General features: G+C 43.2%; 1 protein-coding gene across 1 annotated transcript in view; it reads left to right on the plus strand.

The window, feature by feature from the left end:
* PECR (peroxisomal trans-2-enoyl-CoA reductase) overlaps positions 1 to 18574 on the plus strand; it is an 89009-nt gene extending 70435 nt beyond the window's left edge. Inside the window, exons 7-8 of the mRNA XM_086954495.1 lie at positions 7422 to 7533; positions 16060 to 18574. Of these exons, the coding sequence (XP_086810621.1) occupies positions 7422 to 7533; positions 16060 to 16148 (201 nt within the window). The 3' untranslated portion in view covers positions 16149 to 18574. The remainder of the gene's footprint in view (positions 1 to 7421; positions 7534 to 16059) is intronic.
* The last annotated feature ends 4461 nt before the right edge of the window (positions 18575 to 23035 follow it).

The following is a 23035-nucleotide window of genomic DNA, read 5'->3' on the forward strand; positions in this document are numbered from 1 at the left end:
CACATACCGTACAGCTATTATGTACTATTTAACACTCAACTGCCCCCTTTCAGGGGAGATGGTGCTGGGAGGGGGCAGGCTGAGGTGAAGGATTATCACCAAATGTCTGGCTGTGGTCATGGTTCATCTACGGAGGAGCGGTGTCCATGTCTTCCCTTACATTGACAATTAACTGATCTAGAGTTCAAGCATACATCACTGTCTCGCTCACTTTAGATCTGCTTCCTAACTGGGTTTCACCACCAACATTGGAAAATTCCATTCATAGCCGCTACAGATTCAACACTTTCTGGTACAATCTTAAGCAAGGCTGGGATAAGCTTTTCTGGTAATTGAGTTGAGTCCAAGCTTTTCCCTTCTGCCTCTCTGACCACCAAAATCACCAGTTAATGGTACATACATAGTACTGAATGCCCGGTAGTACACATGCCTGCTACAATATGGCTTAGTAGAACAATGGTGACAAGCGGAAGATAAATTGGTAAAGGCCAGTACCCATCTCTTTCTGCAAGAATGTAACCGCAAATGTGTGCTGCTGTGCAGGACTTTTCTGGACCCCGTTCCGGAGTGACCATTGCCACGGTCTCTCATAGGTGTATTTACAGGACATCACTGTTCAGGGGTTCTGGCCGACTCGACTCTCCAACAGACACATCACATAAACTACTTAGACCTGTTGGCTTTACAATTGGAGCTCAAAGCATTTTTCTGCCACAATCACCACAAAACCGTCCTGATCAATACAGTCAACATAACTGCCATGTACTACCTTCAGAAACGGGGACACTCACTTCTCCCACCTGTAAAGGCTAGCATGGATATTTGGTGATGGGCAGTTACCCACAAGGTTCACCTTATTGAGGAGTATCTGCTGAGAGTAGACAAGGACTTTGCAGACCTGTCAGCAGGATGCAGCAACAAGTCCACGAGTGGGAACGCCTCCCAGAAGTCCTGATTCTCAATTTTCAGCGATGGGGGTTTACTGACCTAGATCTGTTCGCAACCGCCAAAAACACCAAATGCCCAAGCTTCGCCTGCAGGTTTCCACTCCCACTGTCCATGGGGAAAGGCACAGTGGATGAATTGGTTATGGATATTTGCCTATGCTTTTCCGGCTCTCCCACTCCTTCCATATGTGGAACATAGCACCAGCAGATCTCCCTCACCTTCATTTAGTTGGCTCTCACGTGAGCCAGACCATCTTGGTTCTCGAACCTCCTCGAGCTCTCGGTTGTACCGCATGAGAAGTTCCCCCAACAGGCCTACAAACTCATGCAACACCAGGGGACCCAGAGGCATCTCAACTACAAACAACCCAACCTAGCCCCCCACCCGTCCCATCCTGAAATTTTAATAATAGTCCTTGCAAGACTAATGGGGGCCCATGTGAGCCCCTTTATTCTTGTTCTCTAACATTTCTATCCTGGAAGGTGGTCCAGTCACCATTACCTCACTTAGACACATGAGCAAGATACAGGCGCTGACTTTAGAGGGACCTTTTTTCAAGGTTCACGCTGACAACGTAGTTTTTAGGACTAAACATAAATTGCTTCCCAAGGTGATCTCTTGCATCCTCCTTAACCATACCATAGAAATGCCAGGTTCACTGAGACTGACCGATAAGACCCTGCACACAGCAGGCACTACACACACTAGATGTAAAGAGAGCCCTCGTGCATTTCGTTGATAGGACAAAACTATTTTGTAAAACTCAACAACTATTTGTGGCCTTCATGAAACCACGCAAAGGCACTGCTATTTCAAAAACAGGAATTTCTTTCTGGCTAGTCAAGTGTTTTCAAACCGGCTATACCATAGCCAAAAGGCAGCTACCTGCTCCTCCAAGGTTACGTTATACTCGTAAAAAACAGCGTCAATAGCATTTTCAAGCAGCATTCCAATATCTGACATCTGTAAAACAGCTACCTGATCCACACCGCACACATTCACCAAACACTGTTGTGTGAATGTCCAGGAGAGAGAGCAGGCCCAAGTGGACCAAGCCATCTTGCATACGCTCTCCAATGTTCTGCAACATCCTCCGAGTAGCCACTTCTTTAGAGGGGAAACTGCTTTACAGCCTGTGTATCTACAGCTACACATGCCAGGAACAGAAAATGTTACCCTGTAAAATGCTGTTCATGTCATGTCGTGCTGTAAATTCACATATGCCTCCTTGTTCCGCAGAAGCCGTTGGTTTTTTACAGATCGCTTTTCTCTATGGGGGCGGATGTTCCGGGTGGATGCTTTTTACACCAAGCAAAGTCCATAGATGACCAACCAGGGTGCCCAATTTTTTTCTGTTGGATAAGTGGGTAATCTAAATGAAGTTTGAGGTACTTCAACAATCCTCCCAGCAGATAGATTTATCGCCCTCCAGGGTCAAGAGCAAAGTTTTTAGCCAATATAGGCAATCTAATTGAAGTAGCAGCAGACGCCCCTCACTTTACGCTACTAGGTGACTTTAACTTTCACCTAGAGACTCTGAACAACCACGATACTATGCAGCTTCAGCTGCAGGCCTAATGCAACTAATAACCTCCCCTACGCACCAGGCAGGCCACACATTAGACGGTATTTTTACCAATAGTCCGCTTGTAAAAGTCACCCAAATAATTCCACTCATCTGGACAGACCATTCAGCCATTTGCTTCACTGTTCAAACAAACCCCACCAAACCTAGCTTAACTGCACCAGCCCCATCATCCTACAGAGATTGGAAAAATATCAATCTAACTCAACTAGCAGAGATGATGCAGGATAATCATATCCCTAATGAGCATGACCCTACTAAAGCCTCCTCCAATTATCTGACAAACTTAGACATGGCCTGTAATAAGCTAGCCCCGATTAAAACCTCACACCGGAACAGGAAAATACCTTCAGCCCCATGGTTTACGGAAGCCCTACGCATGCAAAAACAATACTGCAGGAACCTTGAAAGACAGTGGCGTCGCAACTATAGCCCTGCAGACAAAATGAACTATAAAAATGCCCTCTCCATCTATAAAAGATTGATAACCACTGAGAAAAGCCACTATTTTACCACGCAAATCGAGCAGGCAAAAAACTCGGCAGGAGAACTATTTCGGGTAGTCACTACTCTATCCAACCCCCCGACTCCGCGCCTAGAAGGCTCCCAGTCACTGGCAGATGCCTTGGCAGGCTTCTTCGAGGAAAAAGTCAGCTCCATCTTCCACACTTTCTCTCACTCGGCCCCCCTTCCCTCCCCGGTGGCACTCCTTACGGACACTCAGCCTACCTTATTATCTTTCTACCCCGTTGATCAGGATCACATTCAACGCATGGTAGCCAGCACTAAATCCGGATCCCCCCTTGATCCATGCCCCCCTTCTATTCTGAACCTCATCCCTGAAGCAATCTCCCCCGCGCTGTCTACCATCTGCAACGCCATGTTCTCAACAGGCGTTTACCCCTCAGTCTGGAAAGAGGCTATCATCAAGCCACTACTGAAAAAACCAACTCTGGACCCTCTCCTCCCCGCAAGCTACAGACCCATCGCTTGTCTCCCATTCCCAGCAAAGATTTTCGAAAAATCCATGAACATCCAACTTTCGAAATTCATTAATGACAACAATTTGCTTGACGACACCCAGTTTGATTTCAGACAAGGGCATGGGACAGAAACGGCACTCCTGAAAGCCGCAGACGAAATTAGAACAACCATGGACAAAGGAGGGGCGGCTGTCCTGATACTCCTAGATCTCTCCGCTGCATTTGACACGGTCGATCATGTCACCCTGATCGACCGTGTCTCAGCTCTGGGAATAGGAGGCACAGCTAAAGATCTGATTGCCTCATTCCTCGCCAATCGTCCCCAAACTGTTAGGATGGGCAATTTCACCTCCCAGACCTTCTCACTCCCCTGCGGTGTTCCTCAGGGCTCCTCGCTAAGTCAGACGCTTTTTAATATCTATGTATCGTACTTAGCGAGGGTGATAAAATCACATGGAATTGCCCTTACCACGTACGCCGATGACACGCAATTAGTGCTATCGGTGCACAAGAACGGAGCTAGCGTTGCAGCCAACTTTCAGGAGGGCATGAAGGCGATAAGCTCCTGGATGTCATCAAATTGTCTCAAACTTAACTCCGACAAAACGGAGGTGATGACGTTCGGGAGCTTACAGCCAGCATGGTCCCCGCAGTGGTGGCCGTCTGAGTTGGGCTCCCCCCCCCCCAACCAGTGGTAAAGGTCCGCAACCTAGGAGTCACCTTTGACAATAAGCTGACTTTCCACCATCTTGCCAATGCCGTCGTATCATCCGCCTTCTACACCCTCAAAAAAATCAAGAAACTTCTTCCTTACCTACCACAGTCAGCCGGCAAAACACTCATCAGCACCTTAGTCTTTTCAAGAACGGACTACTGCAACTCACTTCTTCTGAATGCTCAGAAAGGGGTTCTTAACAAATTGCAGACCGTGCAGAAGGCGGCGGCTAGAACCTTACTTTCCATCCCCAAATTCACATCCACCTCCCATCACATCAAAAAGCTCCATTGGCTCCCAATCAGGAGTCGAATCAAATTTAAGGCTCTGTGTATAGCCTATAAGACTCTGAATAACACAGGACCACAGTTTCTAAAAGAAGCTCTCCGCCCAGTGGAGCATCGCAGGACTCTACGTTCCTCCGCAGCCTTCTTGCTGAACGTCCCTCGGACAAGAAAGGCCACCTGGGGAGACAGATGCTTCACTACAGCCACAGCTAAACTGTGGAACACCCTCCCACTCCATATTAAATCCGCTCCCACGCTTCTTAAATTCCGAAAAAGCCTCAAAACATGGCTCTTCTCCTCATCCTAACTCCTCCGTCATACTCTAGTGAGTTCTGAGATCACCAGCGCCGAGACACCCGTACGGGTATTTGTGCGCTTTAAAAATTGCAAAAATAAAATAAATAAATAGAGACAAATATAAAAGCCATAAAAAAGGTTCAGAAGGATGTGAAGGGTTGTATGACCAAAACGAATTTCATATGGGCCAGTCTGATTCGGCAGGTCCCTAGAATGAAATCTAAGATGGAAGGGGTACTGATGGAGATCCAGCACTTGGATTGGTGTGTAGGCTCTGCATTCATCCATTCAGAGGTCTTAGATCCTGGTTTACTCCTGACACAGGCTTCCTATGGGCAATGAAGTTTTATAAACCAAGCATTGGGGTCCACTTCTGCTATGGCAGTGACCAGACCCTCAAGACTGCCTGTGAAGGGTGTTTGCTGGTTCTAAGCTTGGTTCTTGATGTGCTGGACAGTTGAAACCGCTACTCTAAGTAGCGTAAAAAAAGATTGGATTTGACCATCCCGTACTCTCATAACTCTTAGAGGTACAACTAAGAAGGAACTATTATCCTCTGGGCCCTGTGGCTGTTGGCTAGTTTGAGTTTGCAAAATAAGAGAGCAGGTCCATGTTTTTTCTCAACAAGCTGCTGCATGTGATAACTTTGAAATAATGCAAAACTGGCCAAACAATGTGTCCCTGATGTCAATGTGTGTGATTTTTATTGGGAATAATTGTTCGGTACTAGGTCATATTAGTTCCTGGTTATGGTATTAGTGCGGTATCATACTTGTATGTATGTCACCAGGTGCTGTCCCTGCCTCGCTTCTTAGTTGAGTGCGACCGCATGTTCTCGGGTACTGAGATCTCATAATGGCTTCGATTCATTAGATGTGCAAAAACTGAAACTTTACTCATTTACATGGTATTCTGGGCGAAGTGATGCATACCCCTTTTTGGAATTGGAGAGTTGGTATGCAAAATATGATCATTCAGTAAAACCTGTTTAAACTTTAAAAAAAGGAGTAAATGTGAGATCCCTGAAGTGTGCATGGAGGCTAGGAAATACTCTGCACTACCCTCCTTTGTTTTCAAGCTCTATCAATACATTGGCCCATGGCCTTAACAGTGCTCCTGTAGCCAGTATCAAACATCAAGGATTCACTCGGCCGCTCTGGTTGGGTGCGAGGCTGACTTTGAAGATTTTCTTTTTTGTTTATTGGGACTCCTGGAGAAGCAATGTATAATCCTGTCAAGAGAAAGAGGGACTGTGGTTTGGCGTGAGAGGGGGGAGGGTGGGGGGATGAAGGATGGTGGCTGATGGCTTTGTGACATGCTTGTTGTGTTTATGTACTGTAAAATGCAAATAAAAATATATTTTTTTAAAACATCAGGAACTCATCGTGTCGAGATCCCTACCAAATTCATAGAACTCCAATACTAAGTTCCTGTAAAATGACTAACCAGTCATTTTACAGGAACTTAGTATTTTAAGGATGGAGATGCTCCAGAAAGTGCTGCTAATAATCTGTTCAGGGGGCTATGAAACTGTAGGATGAGTATTTCACATTCTTCTGAGGCTCTGTGTCCAGGAGTTTGACGCATTGTACAGATTCTTGTCTGTTAATCACAGATCCACTCTAGACTCTTTAACAAAACCCTGGCACCATGATTGAGGTCCTGCACAACAAAGAAGTGTTGACTCAAGACATAGTATGACTGGATGATTGATGTAGTACACACTCCTTTTTTAATTCTCAAAATTTGGAAATACACCTGCAATCCACATCAGCTGCAATAGATAGGTGCATGCTTTCGGGAATCCTATGAGCTGTGTTTTTACCTCGGGAAGCAGCCCTAACTGATCGCTGTGCACCTTTCTCCTGTGGAGGGCAGTGATGCAATGTTTGGAGTGGGGTTTCTGGCAGTAACATCAACTCACTGAAAGTATATGGGATATGTGGCAGGGCGTCTTTGAAAACAAAAATTCGGCAGATGATAAATATTTGAGTGTCCTCTTCATAGTTCAATCTTTCATGTTAAATGTGGATGTGGCAGCAGCTCCCGCTCCCCTAGTTCCAATACTGCTGTTTCAGGGACAGACAGTGGCTGCAGTCCCTTTTTACAGGTATACAAGTACTAGTAGTTCAAGGGATATTGCTGATTGATTGGCCATTGCTGTTATGGTTGACATTGATTAGCAGAGGCAATCGCCTCCTTGCTAGTCCCCTCAGCTCAATCTTGGCTGTACAATCTGGGCTGGCACTGAAGTAAGGTTTGAAAGTGTGATTTTGGTAGTTTGTTGCAGCTGTTCCTTTGAGAAAAAATGGCATCTTTTGGTAGCAGCCACCTATGAGTTCTGGTCCGATTTGGCAGAAGGATCTGTAGGAGACTTTTCTGGTAAAAGCGTTAATCACTTCGGTCCCATATACATATTGATACTGCAGTATAGTACAGAAATACTGTACAACTGTAATTTAACATTACAAATTCAAGTTATGTTTCTTTTGCATAACATAAAATAAGAGTATCCACTATTAATAGATAAATATTGCATTTTCATCCGAACAAGCTAAATGATAGTTTAGGCGTGTATGTTAACCTGCTTGTTTTGATTATACTAGATCTCTCCCATGGTGTGCTTCTTGCTCTCTCCTGCTGCCTCCTTCGTCACCGGAGAAACTGTGAAGGTTGATGCCGGACAAAGTTTGTATCATTCCCCTTGGGAAGTACCAGGTAAAAATGTAGTTCTCTATAAATATAAATATAAATGTAGTTCCGTGGTAGCAGCTAGGTTTCAGGAGGGGTTACTGGATGTACAATCATGGATGCACAGTAACTGCCTGAAACTTAATGCGGAGAAAACTGAGGTCATGACTTTTGGCACAATTTCTCCAGAATGGTCTCACATATGGTGGCCTAGTCAGATGGGTCCGCCTCCGGTGCTAGCCACCAAGGTCAGGAATCTGGGAGTGATTTTTGATAATAAGTTAACTTTTGGATGCCATGTTAATAAGGTGGTCTCGGCTGCTTTCTTTGTACTGAAGAAAATAAAAAAACTCCTGCCGTACTTACCAGTATCTGCAGGAAAAACGTTAGTCACCACACTAGTATTTTCAAAATTAGATTATGGAAATGCTCTTTTTCTTGGCACACATAAATACATCCTAAACAAGCTTCAGTCTGTCCAAAACATGGCCGCACGGATCCTGCTTAACATCCCTAGGCGACATCCCACTTCTGCAGCCATACGCCACCTTCATTGGTTAAGGGTTGAGAGCAGGATCACATTTAAGGCTCTTTGTATAGCCTATAAGGCCATTCATCAGACAGGACCAAAGTTTCTAAAAGAGGCTTTTCAGGTGTATACCCCCAAAAAGAATCTAAGATCAGCAGCTAGCTATCTTTTGACTGTCCCCCGCACAAGAACGGCCACCTGGGGTGACAGGCGATTCTTGGTAGCTACGCCGGTGCTCTGGAATTCACTCCCCTTGCACATTAAAACCGCTCCCACCCGTATTAATTTTCGTAAATTACTGAAGACTTGGCTTTTTAATCAATAAGAACGTGCTGATCTGTGCTGGAATCTGGAGTATTTCGCTGCGCCTAGACACCTTAGGGTAATAGTTGCGCACAAAAAATCCCATAAATAAAATAAATAAATATATTAAGAATGTCTTCTAGCTATCCTACAAGTGAGTAGTGTTTTTTTACCCTCCATGTTCCTTACAGCGATGGTCTGACAATCCATCTTCATGTGAAAAAACACAATGAATCACTAAGTGTCCTTTTTTTTTTTTTTTTTTTAACTGCAGCGGGTTCTTTTTATTCAGAAAATGCCGCTTCTCATGTTGCTGCGAAAGGAACCAATATTAAGTGGCAGACCCATCATAGCAGTACATGGTGTATTCTGCTTGCATCAGTTCATTACAGTAGTGTATTTCTATTTAAATAATTCCTCTTTAATAGTGCAGTGTAACTCTGCTGACCAACAGAACGCAGTCTTTCAGTCTTGCGTACTGTACAGGGAAGCAGGGAATGCACAGTTCCAGTAGGTAAATTGCACCATTCCACTCCAGTGACCTATGTCAGTGTTAGATGTAAAACCCAGCAGACCTGTCCAGCAGGATTTGGAATTGAAGCAGGGTTTGACACTGGAATGTGAAGAGAAAAAAAAAGATGCAGACAGCCCCACTGTGCATATTCTGTCAGTCAGAGACGTCATCTGTGCCCATTCAGGTCAGCCTGTAGATTACTCCTGGAAGACATTTCACGCCTTTCTCACACCTATTCAAATGCTAATTATTGGATGGCTGAAGTGGGGGAGCAAATGTAGCTCTCAGGAACTTCAGGCTGAGAAAAGGTAATTTGCTAAAGGTTACTCTTCCTTCATATTTGTAAATACATTTGACTTCACCATTGAATCTTAAATTATTATTCTAGATAGTCCCATTTTCTAAATACAGTATTAATATTTTGATCTGCACTCTGTTTTTTTTTTACATAGGACAGTTAGCTCTGCCACAGTGAAAAACAGTTTTAGGTGCTAGTCACTATAAACATATGTTAACATTACGTTTTTACAGGCCCTACTTTTAAATACCATGCATCCTGCTTTGTTGACTACACGCCCTACATAAGGGGTGCATTAGTAATATTTTAAACGAGGTTTTGTCCTGTCAAAAGGGTTGGTCAATTTGCAGTTTTTACACTGATGCATTCAGGCTACACTGGTTGGCCTGAAGCCATATTTGCACAGGCACTGTAGTGAATGGCACAATAGATGCTGGTTATCAGGAAAAAAGTGCATCCATAAATTCAGCAGAAATGTAGGGTCAATCAAAAATCTGTGCCGACCACATATAAAAGACAAATTTCCTACAATTGTACATGCAGTCCTTTATTTTACTACGCGTTCGAAGTGGAGATGAATCCAGGATAGCAGCAGGCTGGAAGCAGCATTGACACGTGTGAGAAACTTCAGTTAACTTTGTCCTTCTGATGCTTGTCTCATTCTCTGACTTTTTGTTTAACTTACCCTATCTCTTCTTTGGCCTTTACCTCCCTCCTTTCTCTCTTCTTCCTAACACTTATATTCCAGCTGAATCTTCTGCCTGCCTTCAGCCTACTCCATTATCCTGCCCCTGTGCTACTTTGACATTGTCTGCTTCTCATGATCATCACATTTGTATGATCTCTGATTGTCCAGTTTTATACCTACTGCTCATGTCCGTTATCCGGGACCGGAGGCTGATACTTTGATTATTTATCATGTTGCCAGTGTTTGGTGTATATTCCAAATGTCTTCCCCCTTTTGTTTAACTGATGCTCTTATGAGCTGTTTTTTTTGTAATTACAATGGTCGGCTCGCCGTCTTATCCACATGTTATTTTGTATGTAAAGTGCTTCTTACGCCCACTCCCTTTATTTGTATAATGTAAAACTGCATGATTAAATAAGTAAATCTCCCAGTGCACCTTGAGACAAAAGCATGAAGGCAGGCTGCCCGACTTGGCAGTACATTCTTACTCTTGCGTGCGTCGTATGGTGCCATCATGCATGCCCAGCATGTATTAATTATTAGACCTGCCTGACCTCCTGGCTTACTGATTCCTGGTGCTGGAAGCATTTCTTCTGGATGCTTTTCTTTTCTTTTTCTCTGTCCTACTGCTTTGGAGCCTGCCACTAGATTGCCAGTAGCCCACCATCAAAACCGCGTCACCCTCACTAACATACTTTCTCTTCTTAGTTGCCTTATGCAGCATGACAAACTCTATCTCGGTGTGCATTGGTACAAAAAGCATTTGCAAAGCCAATTGGCCTGGTATATGTGAGAGCTATTGGCTTTACAATGACTTTTAACTATGTTGTACAGCAGCGTGGCTGCTCTGCAGCATGGCTCAAAGTTACTGGAGTGGTGACGAGTAGAGAAGTGTAGAGTGGCGTGGTGCAGAGTTGTACAGCTGTGGGTGTAACTAAATCGTCAAATACTACACTTAGGGTGACAGCAACATAAATAAGTGAAATGAATTCCAACGGTTGGGTAGTAAGGTATACCTGCGCAATGTCTGGTGGTTTAGGTGTTTTGATTGTAGTTTATTTTAAACTATGCTACTAAGGGAGTCCAGACAGCCACCACCCTATACTGCCTGATTGCAATCTGTTACAATTGCATTAATAAAGTCTTTTTTTTGATTGGTCTCCCTGATCAAGGAAATATGTAACTTTTCTCATACAAGTTCACAATACTCATAAATTGATTAGTTCAAGCATGGCTGTAGTGTTGTGATCTAAATACAAGATACACATTCTTGAAGAAAACTGTCTTACAAGTCCATGTGGAGAAAAGAATCAAAGAAGAATAAAGTAGACCACAGACATTCTATTTGGACAATTGTCATTGCTTGAACTGATCGATTATGAGAAAAGTTACATATTTCCTTGCTCAGGGAGACCAATCAAAAAAAGACTTTATAAATAAGTGAAATGTCTGTGTTAAAAGTAGGAGAGCCCCAAAAGAAGTGAGTATTATGTAATTGTTTTATATTTGACAAAAACAATTGTTTGTCTTTTTTGTTATTGTGCAGATCAACAAAATAAAAATGATTCGATTAAAAAACATTTTTTAAAAAGCAGGAGAGCACATTGCACGTCCAAGAATAATACGAAAAGCTTATGAAAAAAATGGTGCATTGCAAAAAGCCAAGCAAGAACAAAGACTGGGGAGAACACCTGTACTTGGTGCATGCTCCAGGAAAGGCGCTAACACAAAAAAAGAAGCCTGGGGAGCTTTGCAAATGAACGAAAATGAAAACAAATGGTATATTGTGGGCGGGTTGCAAGCCCCCTGAATTGTAAACAGGGGGCTTTCAAATTGAAATGTCGCACAGCACATGTGTCATGTAGGCGAGACCTAAAAAGTTACACACCCATAATCTACTGTGCATGCTCCAGCGTGCGTTATGACATCTAGTGTTTCCTCCTCTTATCCATTTGAGCAGTGAGCAGCATCAGCTGTGCAGTCAAATATGGCAGCTAAGGGCAAAGAACGGTTGTCTGGCTTTTGTTGCTTTCTTTGACATTCAGCCTTTCACAATGCATTGGGCCCAGCACCTCTTCAATTCTTGTGTGAACTACCCCGTACCGGTAACACATTCCTTACTTGAATCCAATATTGTCTCAACTACAGCACTCACTGACTTTGCATCTACTTCGAATAAACACAAGTCTTCCCCTCTGAAACCTATATACACTACCTCATTCTTAATACCAGGTTTACCATGAAGCACAACACTACATTTCATGGAGAAGTGTGGCTCAATGGTTAGAGCGGCAGACCCTGATGCAGAGGTCTAGCCCGGGACCAGGGTTCAATTCCCTGCCTCGGCGGGTCTTGGGCTCAAAATTCCACGGACCTGATAATTCTCGCCTCAGTGCCTATTCTAATCATAGAGTCCCACTCTGCAACTCTAGGCAATAGATTGCTTAATCTCCACAACGGCCCCCACAACGCTAAGGATGCTTGGCCTTCACCCTGGGGGTGCCCAGGAGTGGACGCCTCACAGGGAAAGCCAGGACGGGTTCCACAGCGATATTCGTACAAGCGCCTTGAGACCCTTGCGGGTGTGTAGTGCGCTATACAAGTATCAATTTACATTTACATTACCTACTGGTTGAGTCTCAACTAGTAATTTGCTGTCTGGTAAAGACTTGGTTTACTTCCAGTAGAAGGGTTCTGATCTCAAACCTCACTCCTCCGGATTACTGCAATATGCACAAGGTGGAAACCATGATGAAGAGGGGTTGGTAGCAGATCTTTAAAATAGAACCGTATCCCTCTCCATACGGTTAAAATAAGCTGTGAATATCTTGTATTTTATCAAGGTTTACCATCTAAAGCAGGGTTCACCATTGGGTAGCTAGTGAACTACTGGTAGCTCTTCAGATATTTGTAAGTAGCTCTCTTGTGCGCACCCAGCCGTCTAAATTAGAAGCTTTTGATTGCTTGAAAGTTATATATGTAAACCAAAATTTTACATTGTGTATTAGAAATAAAAATGTGTGTATTTTCCGAACTTATAAGCTGATGTTTGGCGGGGAAAAACTGGTTGAATTTCAAAAATGTATTTTAATCTGATATTTGAGAGATAAATCAGGTGGCACGGGGAGGACTGGGCGCAACGCCACTTATTACTAATATTATCAACTTGGTGCCCGGAACATTGCAGCTGTGGCTGTTGAGCACTGCCGTTGGAGTGGCATTTCAAACTGCAAGAGCGTTTTCTTTTTTTTTTTTTGCATTACTGCTGCCAATAGCGCCGATGCACTGAGGTGATTACTGCTGGTACTATTGCATATGACAGCTTCTAATGTAATCGGCTAATATGGTCACTATTACAGGACATAAGTAGCTCTTGTTACAAAAATGGTTGGAGACCCCTGATCTGAAGAACCCACAACATGATATTGTGCTACCCACAACAAGAACATTTTTTGAAGAACTAACAAGTGTTTTGAAATTAATATAATTTACGCCTCAGTACAGAAAATAGTCCCTGAATGCTCTTTCAACATTGATCTTTTACTTATGAAACATCTTTCTAGTTTATACAGTTTAATGATGAAGCTGTGGGGTCCGCCAAGCCTTTTTTAAACGTTCTTTTAAAAAAAAAAAAAATTTATTTGCTAGCAACTACAACCGTAATGAAAAATCTTTACCCCAATCCCATACTGCACCTTGGTTACATGCTACACTAGCACACCTGAACGCAAACCAATCGTCTTGAAACTGAATAGAGGGAAACAGCAGACCTATTAAAACACATTAGTACAGTTGAAGTGTATAAACATGCTTCCATGGAGGCAAATAACATTACTGGACTGAGACCATAGATAGGGCTTCTAATGAATCTGGAGGCAAATTAAAGGAGTTAACCCCAAGCTCATTGTTTTTCTAGAGTTATGCCGTGATCCCAACTACGCAAGGGGCTTAATACGTTTTTCATAGAGAAAATCAGTAACATTATAGGATATGTGGCTGTGATTAGTAAATACCAACATTCTAATTCTGTATAACCAGAATGCCTATCAGCCATCTTCCTCTCTCCTATCAAGGATATTGATATTAAAGGCATCTTAAATGTATGTAAGTCTACCACCCGTCCAGTAGACGCTGTACATGTATGCTCTTGACTGATTTTGCCAGGCAACCCTGGTACTTTGCATTCCTTGAGATATCCATCAGCTCCGACAAGAAGTTTCCAATAGCTGGAAATTCTCATAGAACCAAGGTCCTATCACCGAGACAGCTCATCCTGGCGTCTGAGATCCTATAGTTTGGTTACATGTGTTTCCTGCAGGAATGAGTGGACAGCCTGCATAAATCCTGTAGGGCTAAAAGAGGGCCTTCTCTGCAGCAAAGTGGAAGAGCTAGGCCCACTATTGCATCTCCAGTCACCTTGTTTCTCAAGCATAGTGTCAAAGATATAATGTATCTGCTCTATGTACAAAGTCAGTCCTCACCTAGACTTCTATATTGCTACAACTATCTGTCATGGCCACATACGTGCAACACCTCTTTTGCATCACAGTAATCAAAGGCTTTAGAAATCAAGTTGATGTTCTTATCTTGATTCGTGGGAACAGAGCAAGTACAGTAAACTGAATCTAGTATGGACGTGTATTAGCCTCAATTGAAGGCGCATTGGTTTGCGCCAATAGAGAGAGTACACTAGGACCAAATAGAGACATCGATATGCTAAGATCTAATATATTATTTTGTCTTTTAGAATTAAAACTAACTTTTGGGAAGGTACAACCTTCTCAGTAAAATTAAACCTATGCTTTTTGTTTGTGAATCAAATAGAATATTTTAGAATTTTTGTATCTTTTGGATGTATACTTATTTTTGTGTATTGAGGTTAAAATTGTAGAAATTGTGAAGGCTCGGGTAGTTGGCCTCCAGCCGTAATTTAGGAAGGCTCCACAGAAGTCAAAGAACCACGGAATTAGAGTAAATCAAACATTTCTCAGTTAGGAACACTTGATCTTGACATGGTCTGGAACTTCTTGCCTGCAACAAAATGATCTAGCTATCTAGATCCATTGCATACAGTGATCTTTTCCCTGACAAAACTGGGAGCACTTGCGGAGAGTTTGGAACACTTCACAAAGCTGCCCACTGAAGAAACACCATTGCAGCCAGGGGAGGTTAGTTTCAAAAAATCGCTATTTGTGTACAGCAGAGAATGTCCCAAGATAGGCGGCGTTTGTTTTATCTTAATCCTGAATGCAATTCTTGCACGCCACCTTTGTCTCATCTGTGCCATGCCAGAGCAATGCGCTCAAAACCTTCGGGCACCTGATGAATGTGAGGTGCTTAAAGACTCCTCATGACAAGCTACATCTCCTCTCACTACACCCACAAATTGTTGCCTGGGCACCTGCCAACATTACCCAGCTGCTAATATTAACGTACACATGTTCTATATCTAATGTGTTAGTCATTGCAGAGGGGTTTTTGTGGTAGAGTTCTGAAGGGGATGAAAGCGAAATTATGTATCTAACATATTCTCACCCTACTGATGGTACTTTTCCCCTAGTTACCTAAAGTACCTGCCACGGTCATGCGATTGTCAGTTTAGTGCTAGCTCTGGCTGAAAGTCTTATATTTCCATGGTACGTTAGGTAGTACCCCCACCAGCACAAATGTATGTGGTATGAATGCATGGTCCCACGATGAACAGTGAGTTAAAAGAATGTAATCCTAGCACTGTCCTCTGCAGCAGAGCCTGGGAGAACTGCTTTGAATATGGTGTGTTCACCTGCAGCCAGCTGCTGGTAATGTGAATGATCTGGATGAGTAGAGGCCAACTCTGGAGGGGTTTCTGTACATGATTGTGCTGTACATTAGGTTGGTCTTATCTTATAATGATTTTTCCTTGGGGTTTGCAGACTTACATTTCAGACAAACTTAATTTATCCATCCATGTGCTATGTTCAGGTACCGCATTTGAGATCCAGCAATCTGTAGACCTGCCACACTAGCGAGAGGTGATCTTCATGACTACTTCAGCTGAGGTTGCACACCAGTCTGCAGAGGTCCTGTTTCTGGAGTGCTTCAAAAAGAAGGTTCAAGCTGTCAATTGATGGAGACATTGTGCCCTGATCTGATCGTACTGACAAGAGACCGTAACTTTGCATTTGAGATCTGTCATAAATTCTCTTTAATTATTATTACTGTTCCTTTGACCTTTTCCACAGACCATGCAAACTGGCCGCCCGCACCCGAAGGAGACAATGCAAGGGCTTTGGAGAAGCTGTTATCTGACAAACCTCCATCCAAACTCTGATGACATTGAATCGCTTTGAAACGGACTGAACCTCTGAAGAATGGCTGCAGTCAAGCTTCAATTGTAGACACTGTTGGCCAGTACTGTGACTTCCAGGGTCATATTTAATTTCTCACTGATTGAAACTAATGACGTTTAAACACCGTGAACTGATGGAAATTAATGTTATAGATATAATTATCTTACATTGATTGCCCTCTGTCGACAAAACACTGGGTTGGATGCGATGTGTGGTTCGAGAGAGATAGAGGTTCCACAACTAGTTGGTTTTGCAAGGATTGTGAAGCCCTTTGCTAATGTACTTGTCCTAGATGGATGAATTATGCACTGTCCTTGCCCTGCGCTTATTTTGCTACAAGATGCTTGTTCTCTTTTGCTCTAAAACTCTGCAGGAGAAACTCTGGTATTAGCCCTGATTTGCCATCAGTCCAGATTGAGATCTAGCAGACCTGCCCTCTTCAGGTTAATTGGCACTGTTTGAGCACATAGGAGAGAAGGAGTAGTGGTTGGGCTTGTGAAGATGGCAATATCTTGGGGGACACAGAAGCAACATGAGACCTGGCAGATCTGATCGAGGCTTAACCACCTTTGTTTTGCAATATGTCAGTGTGCACAGGCTGCTGGCGTGATTGATAAATAAGACATCTTGTACCCAGTGGTTGGCAATCACTGTTCGGTCAGCTCGTGGTTTATGGGACCCTTAACTGCTGAACACAGTGTGGTCCTCAATCAAAGAAATATTAGTTAAATGTGCAAAGATCTGTCCTGTTCAGTGCTTCCTAAATGTGCTAGATTGAGAGCTTTAGAAGCAGATTCTTTTACATCTTCCTAAATGAGGCACAGTGCAACTAGAGAAGGCAATAGGGCCCCTTCTTTATGATGTGTCTTCACCAGTTGATCATTTACAACACAGCACCATGGTTTTACTTAGCTTTGCCTCGTGGTTAGTGGTGTACTGTGAAAGAAGAGACATAATGACATATCTGTACCTTTCTTTCCACAAGCCTGTTGCTGGTGTCAATGCAATAGTTTTACTGTGCTGTGATTTTGGTTTCACTGCATCACTGTTGTGGTAAATCACACTCGTTGGTTTTGCCAAATGTGTCTACCTTTGCCCAAAGGATTGTAATTGGGTGCCTTCAGTGGCTGAAGAGCATTTTTTACCACCTATGACAGCAGTAAATGTTTGTTTGTCACTGGATGTTTAATGGAATGTGCTGTAAATGTAGTAGCATTTGTTGACATCTCTAAAGTTGTTACAAAGCACAACACAATAACAAAACGCACAGCTAAACAACAGACACATTCCATGGCACTCTACAACAACCAAAGTACAACAAAATAATGCAGTACAAAAACACCACCGCACAAAAACCAACCCTGGTACACCAGAAAGCCATACAGCAAATGTGCCTAAATATCCTTGCCCTGCATTGCCACCTCCCCAACCTGCTTCAGTAACGGGTGATTAATAGATATTTGAACCTAGCATGAACTTACCAATAAAGATCTGCATTAGCACCAGTCAGAAATGCTTAGTGGTCGGTACCATGTTGCTGTATAAGAGTGGAATCTTCCATTGTCTGGTTCAGGCCACCACACACTCAAGAAACACAATTCTGAATGTAATTAAAAACCTGTTTAGACAAATTTGAGGTGTGCCAATTTCTAAAACCAGCGCACAGATTTATGAGGAGACCTTCAGTCGACATTATTCTAGTATATTTTAAAAGGAAACCCTTTCTTCATTACAATCGGAAATATTATTGTATATTTCTCCAGCACTTTTGCACTCTGAAGTCATATGATAATGTATAATAGATTGTCATTTGTTTGACTAGGCTGAAAAATAATCATCCAGTATAACAACGCGAGATGATGGTGCTTAAAACGACTTAATTTTGCATACTTTTTCACCGACACTAATATTGCATATTTTTGTAACATATTTCTTGCCTCTCATGGCTGTACAAAGAGGGAGCTACCTAAGATGTTTCAAAAAGTAGATATCGACTCACAAGATATGGTTTGTACATGGTGCGGACATATTTTGCGGGCGGAAGCTGGCCAAATTCCTGTTTGCGACCGCAAAACCCGGTTGCACATCTGCCCCTTTGTTTCTTGTTTAGTTGGATAGGGGAGGGGGAGAGGTAGGGAGGGGGCTTGCTGATGAGGAATGCTGATTAATGTATATAAGAAGCCATAAAATGCACTGAAACTGTTTTTAGATCTAGCGATACCGCAAGAAGTTATGGCCTTTTTATTATGAATGTACTGCAAGACCTTGTGACAAAATTCAATTAATAAAATTATGACAAAAAAAATCTTCAAGGACTTGTAATAATGAACTTTTCTTGGGTATGTAATAATTTGTATTGAGTGTTACTTTTTTTTAATACAGACTCAATACAAAAAATTACAATTTTGTTGGTATGTCTATCGGTGTGTTTTATAGATGTATCCATGGGGTCTGTGTATATAGATGTTAAGTCTCTAAGTGTTGGTGTGTGTATCTATGGTTGCTGTGATTGAATGTGCAGGAAAAGTTCTAGGTGTTGGATGTGAGTGGATAGGTGTGCATGCATGCCTGTGTGTGTGTGTGTGTGTATATGTATATATATATATATATATATATATATATATATATATGTATGTATGTATGTGGGTGGGTGTCTTGGGTCGGGTGTTTGTGTGTGTGTGTGCGTGCTGGGCATGAACTTTGCATATATCTGTCAATATCTGTGTACATGTATGTATTATAGTAGTTTCAGGGAGAATGCAGTACAAACACAGGTAAACTTAATGTCAAAACAATCTGAAAATTCAATATATTGTGAAAAATAATTTACGATCCCATACCTTTTTTCCCCATACAATACAATCCAACTATTGGGGAAAAACAAGTATCTCTACTAAGATATTTTCACAGACCGAGTGAAAAGTCTATATCATCAACCAATTTATAGGATCTGTTTTAAATATCGCACAGTACAGCCTCTAAGTTCAAACATTATCAGCCAATTTCGATGGTAGCAGCCAACACGTGTTTCGTGGGTGACCCGCCTCCACACGGGCTTGGGTCCACAGAAAGGCTCTCTAATAACTTTCCTCTAAGGTTACATAATATCTGGTCTCCTTCATTAGAAGTTGTCCCATTCAATCATAGAAGTGACCACATCGTAGGATTTCTCTTAACATACTAGTAAGTGACTAGTGAGGATGTTAGAGCAACCAAACCTTTTGACGAATGGCACACACAGTTGCATTGTAAAAGAGAGGCTGGCGGATTCCTGGTCGGATACCCGCTAGAACAGAGGAGATTACCATTAAATTTGGACAACTGCTGTCCTCACATCTGTGATGGTGTTGTGATTGATCATGAGTTTTATGAAGAGGTACAATTCATATTGGTTCCAAGATTTAGGAAGGAGGAACACATTGTTTAAGCTCCATTCGATATTTACGGTGTGTCTTGTTTTTAGCATCAGTATTAACCTCTCCTGGTCCTGTTGTTATTGCTACTGCTTCGAACGGTGCAATGCTTCGGTTTGTGCCCTGGGATAACTTACTGCATAGATCGATATATTAGCAATCACTGGATCCATCTGATGTGTGATGGCTTTGGCCACCGAAGGCTTTTTATGCAATAGAATTTTGAATTCTGGCTTGTCACTTTTGACAGTGTGTACCCATAAATTTCCCAGCATGCAAAGCGTGGTAGACTGTAAGGCAAGGACATACAAGCAGGGCCCCCAGGATATTACTGCATGGATTAGCAAATTATGCGGCACAAATGTGGAAATGTGCAGGTGTGGAGTTACATGAACATCATTTCTGTCACACAAATTAGACTTTGGTAGTTGTGTGCAAATTAATTAAGGACTGCTCGTTGGTGCCAAAATCTTGCGAGAATCCATTGGGTGGTTTGTTTGACTTTCTTCTCTTAACTAGCCTCCCGCGTACAAGAATGATGTGAAAAGCATAGGAAAAACAAAATTACACAAAGTTGCAAGCCCAATAACTCCAATATATGCAGGATTTAGTTTCCATAAACCAATATCTTCCTAGCTGGAATGACCCCACCTCCCCAACCAGGAGCACATAGACTGGGCTCGTAGACTGGTTGTAGTTTCTGTAACATGCCTGCCCAACTTAGGCCCAGGAGGGTGAACTCAGTATCGGAATTTTGGGATTATCACTATGTTCATAAACTGTATTTATTGCGTGGATATATCTAAAAAATCTGGCATGGATCGGGCCACTGGTTGAAAGGCGATGAGGACCCTACAAACTCACAAATTGAAAGACTACAGCAGTTTGTCAGTTACAAACTTACAAATATGAGGCGTACCTTGGGCGGAAATTATTCCAAAAACAGCTCTCTGTAGGATTACCTCTCTAACACGAGTTAGGGTTGTCATGTCTCTAGCCCTTTTATGGGAGTTCTGTACACTTCTCTTGCCCAGTTCCGCTCATGTTAAATTGGAATATGTGCACTGAATTTTACTGTCTCTAGGGACGAATATAGAAGTCCGTCAAAATCTGTTCGTGTTTGCTGCTGAAGCTAAATTCTCTCCATGTGTTACTGTTTTGAAAAATTGTAAACTGGGTTTCCCCCTGGACTTGGCCACATTTACCCAGATGTGTAGTCCTCTGAATAATAACGATTGCTGGTTGTTGTTTGAGATTTCAGGGGTGTCCAATGTGTGTCCAGTAGAGCAAGATCCATGCTTGATTTTCAAAAAAGAACTCATGGCGTAAATGAGCCCCCCTTAGAGTCGGTCGATGTAACTTTATAGCCTGAGTGGCGTGGGTTGGATGGCAAGGGTAGCAGAAGCCTAAATCCGGAGCTCCGTCCGACCCTGGGAAAAGAGCCAAACTAACGGCGAGAACTGACAGCGTATCACCCAACAAACAGCGCAACGGTTATCGGAATAGAACGGGACCGCAGCGGAAAGCAACGCGAGACGCAGGGTCAATCCGAAGCAACTATTTCGAGCATCGCCCTCAACAGACTACACAACATCGGGCAAAAAATGACGCGACACAGTAGTAGCTACCAGCAGCCGAGCGAGACCACGATCTGAGTGCTACGAGCTACCACAAAGAGCCCAGCCAAGCAAAAAGATAAACGCACAGACAGGGCGGCCATCTTGGTGGAGGCACAGTGTATACAAGAGTGACAACAAGCGCATACTACTAGCAGCACCTGGAGCAGCTAGAGGCAAATAGCGAAAAGTTAGAAGGATCACGCCCATTTATAAAGAACCAATGTGTGGGTGTCTGAGGGTGCAAACGGCCGGCACATGTTACCAGGCGCAGCGTAGCAAAGCGAGAGTGAAACCCACCAAGGACGCGGCCATTTTGGAAGCACTGCTAATATGATACTCACAAAGAGCGTGGCCGAGTGGGGAGAAGCGCACCAGGAAAAGCGCACAACAGCGAAAAACCCAGTGGGCTAAGAGGGACAATAGCATAGAGTGGCGACGTAAGTGAGCAAGAGAACTCAAGCCTAATAGTGTTGGGGGCGAGCATCAATCCACCCCACCCAGCCAAAGCAGGGAGTGGTCGCAAAGAAAAGAATACGACCAGTTGAAAGAGGAACAGAGGCGCAGAAGCGCCAGCGCAAGGAGAAAGAACATTGGGAGCAGCGAGCGGCTACATTAGCTCAACAACGCCTTAAGCACGTGCACAATGCAAACCACTAGGTGAGGAGGAACAGTGCAACAAAGCAAGGCCAAATTAGTGTAGCCTGCTCGAAGAGCGCACAAAGAAGAGAGGAGCGCTACAACATAAAGAACCTAAGTGCACCACCAAAGAAATAGTCCCACCAAAGACAACGGTAACAACTACCGGCAGTAAAAGCAGAATGTCACAACAGCAAAAGAAAACCAACTCAAGAACAATATGGAGTCCCCAATTAAAAACAGATCAGACATTGCCGGCACACTAGACATTATACTCAAAAAACTGGCTGATGTACACGATTTAGCCATATCAACGAAAAAAACAGACAAGATGGAACTAGAACTGGCAGCTATCAGAGCAGACCTTCACGCTACAAACAACAAAGTCGAAGCAGTGGAACAACGAGTCCGCAACATTGAGGACCGGTCTCAGATCACAGGCAAAGTCATAGGAAATATCGCCAAAGCTACCACAGAACTACGGAGACAAGCAGCAGAATTCGAAGACAGAAACAGAAAAGGCAACATAAGGATCTTAGGTGTCCCGGAAGGAGAAGAAGATAAGGCTGGCTCATGCGTGTCGCTTATACAAAGCCTCATCCCAAAGCTAACCAACCTTAAGTTCGAAGGCCCTTTTGAACTAGATAAGGCGTACAGAGTACCAGCGAGCAGACCATCGGGCAGAACAAACCCCAGACCAATAATATGCAGGCCACTACGTTCGTACCAAACAGACGCCATATTCGGGGTAGCGAGGAAAAACCCTAACCTGGTATGGAACGGTAACAGAATCATCCTCACGCAGGACTTTTCAAAGCCGACGGTTGACATAAGAAAGGGGTTTCTAGCCCTAAGAGACAGGCTAAGGAAAGAAAACATTACCTTCTCATTCACGGGCCCGCAAGATTCAGGATATACAACAAAGGTATCGCCATGACATTCGAAGACCCAGCCGAACTCTCACGCTATCTACAAGGACCACCAACGCAAGAAATGGAAGATTCGACACTGATGGGAAAAAGAAGCGCCTCACCCAGCAAAGCAACCGATAGTGGCTAAGCGCAGGACAGCTCAAGGGTCCAACTATCTATCACATAGACTATACAATGGAAATTAGTCACACGCAGGAGAAAGCAATTTTTCCTCAGAGACTACTTAACCACAACGACTCTACCTCACTATGAAAGAAAAAGCGAAGCC

The sequence above is a fragment of the Lissotriton vulgaris genome, chromosome 2_1, assembly GCF_964263255.1.
Source record: "Lissotriton vulgaris chromosome 2_1, aLisVul1.2, whole genome shotgun sequence".
In the NCBI taxonomy this organism is placed as follows: Eukaryota; Metazoa; Chordata; class Amphibia; order Caudata; family Salamandridae; genus Lissotriton; species Lissotriton vulgaris.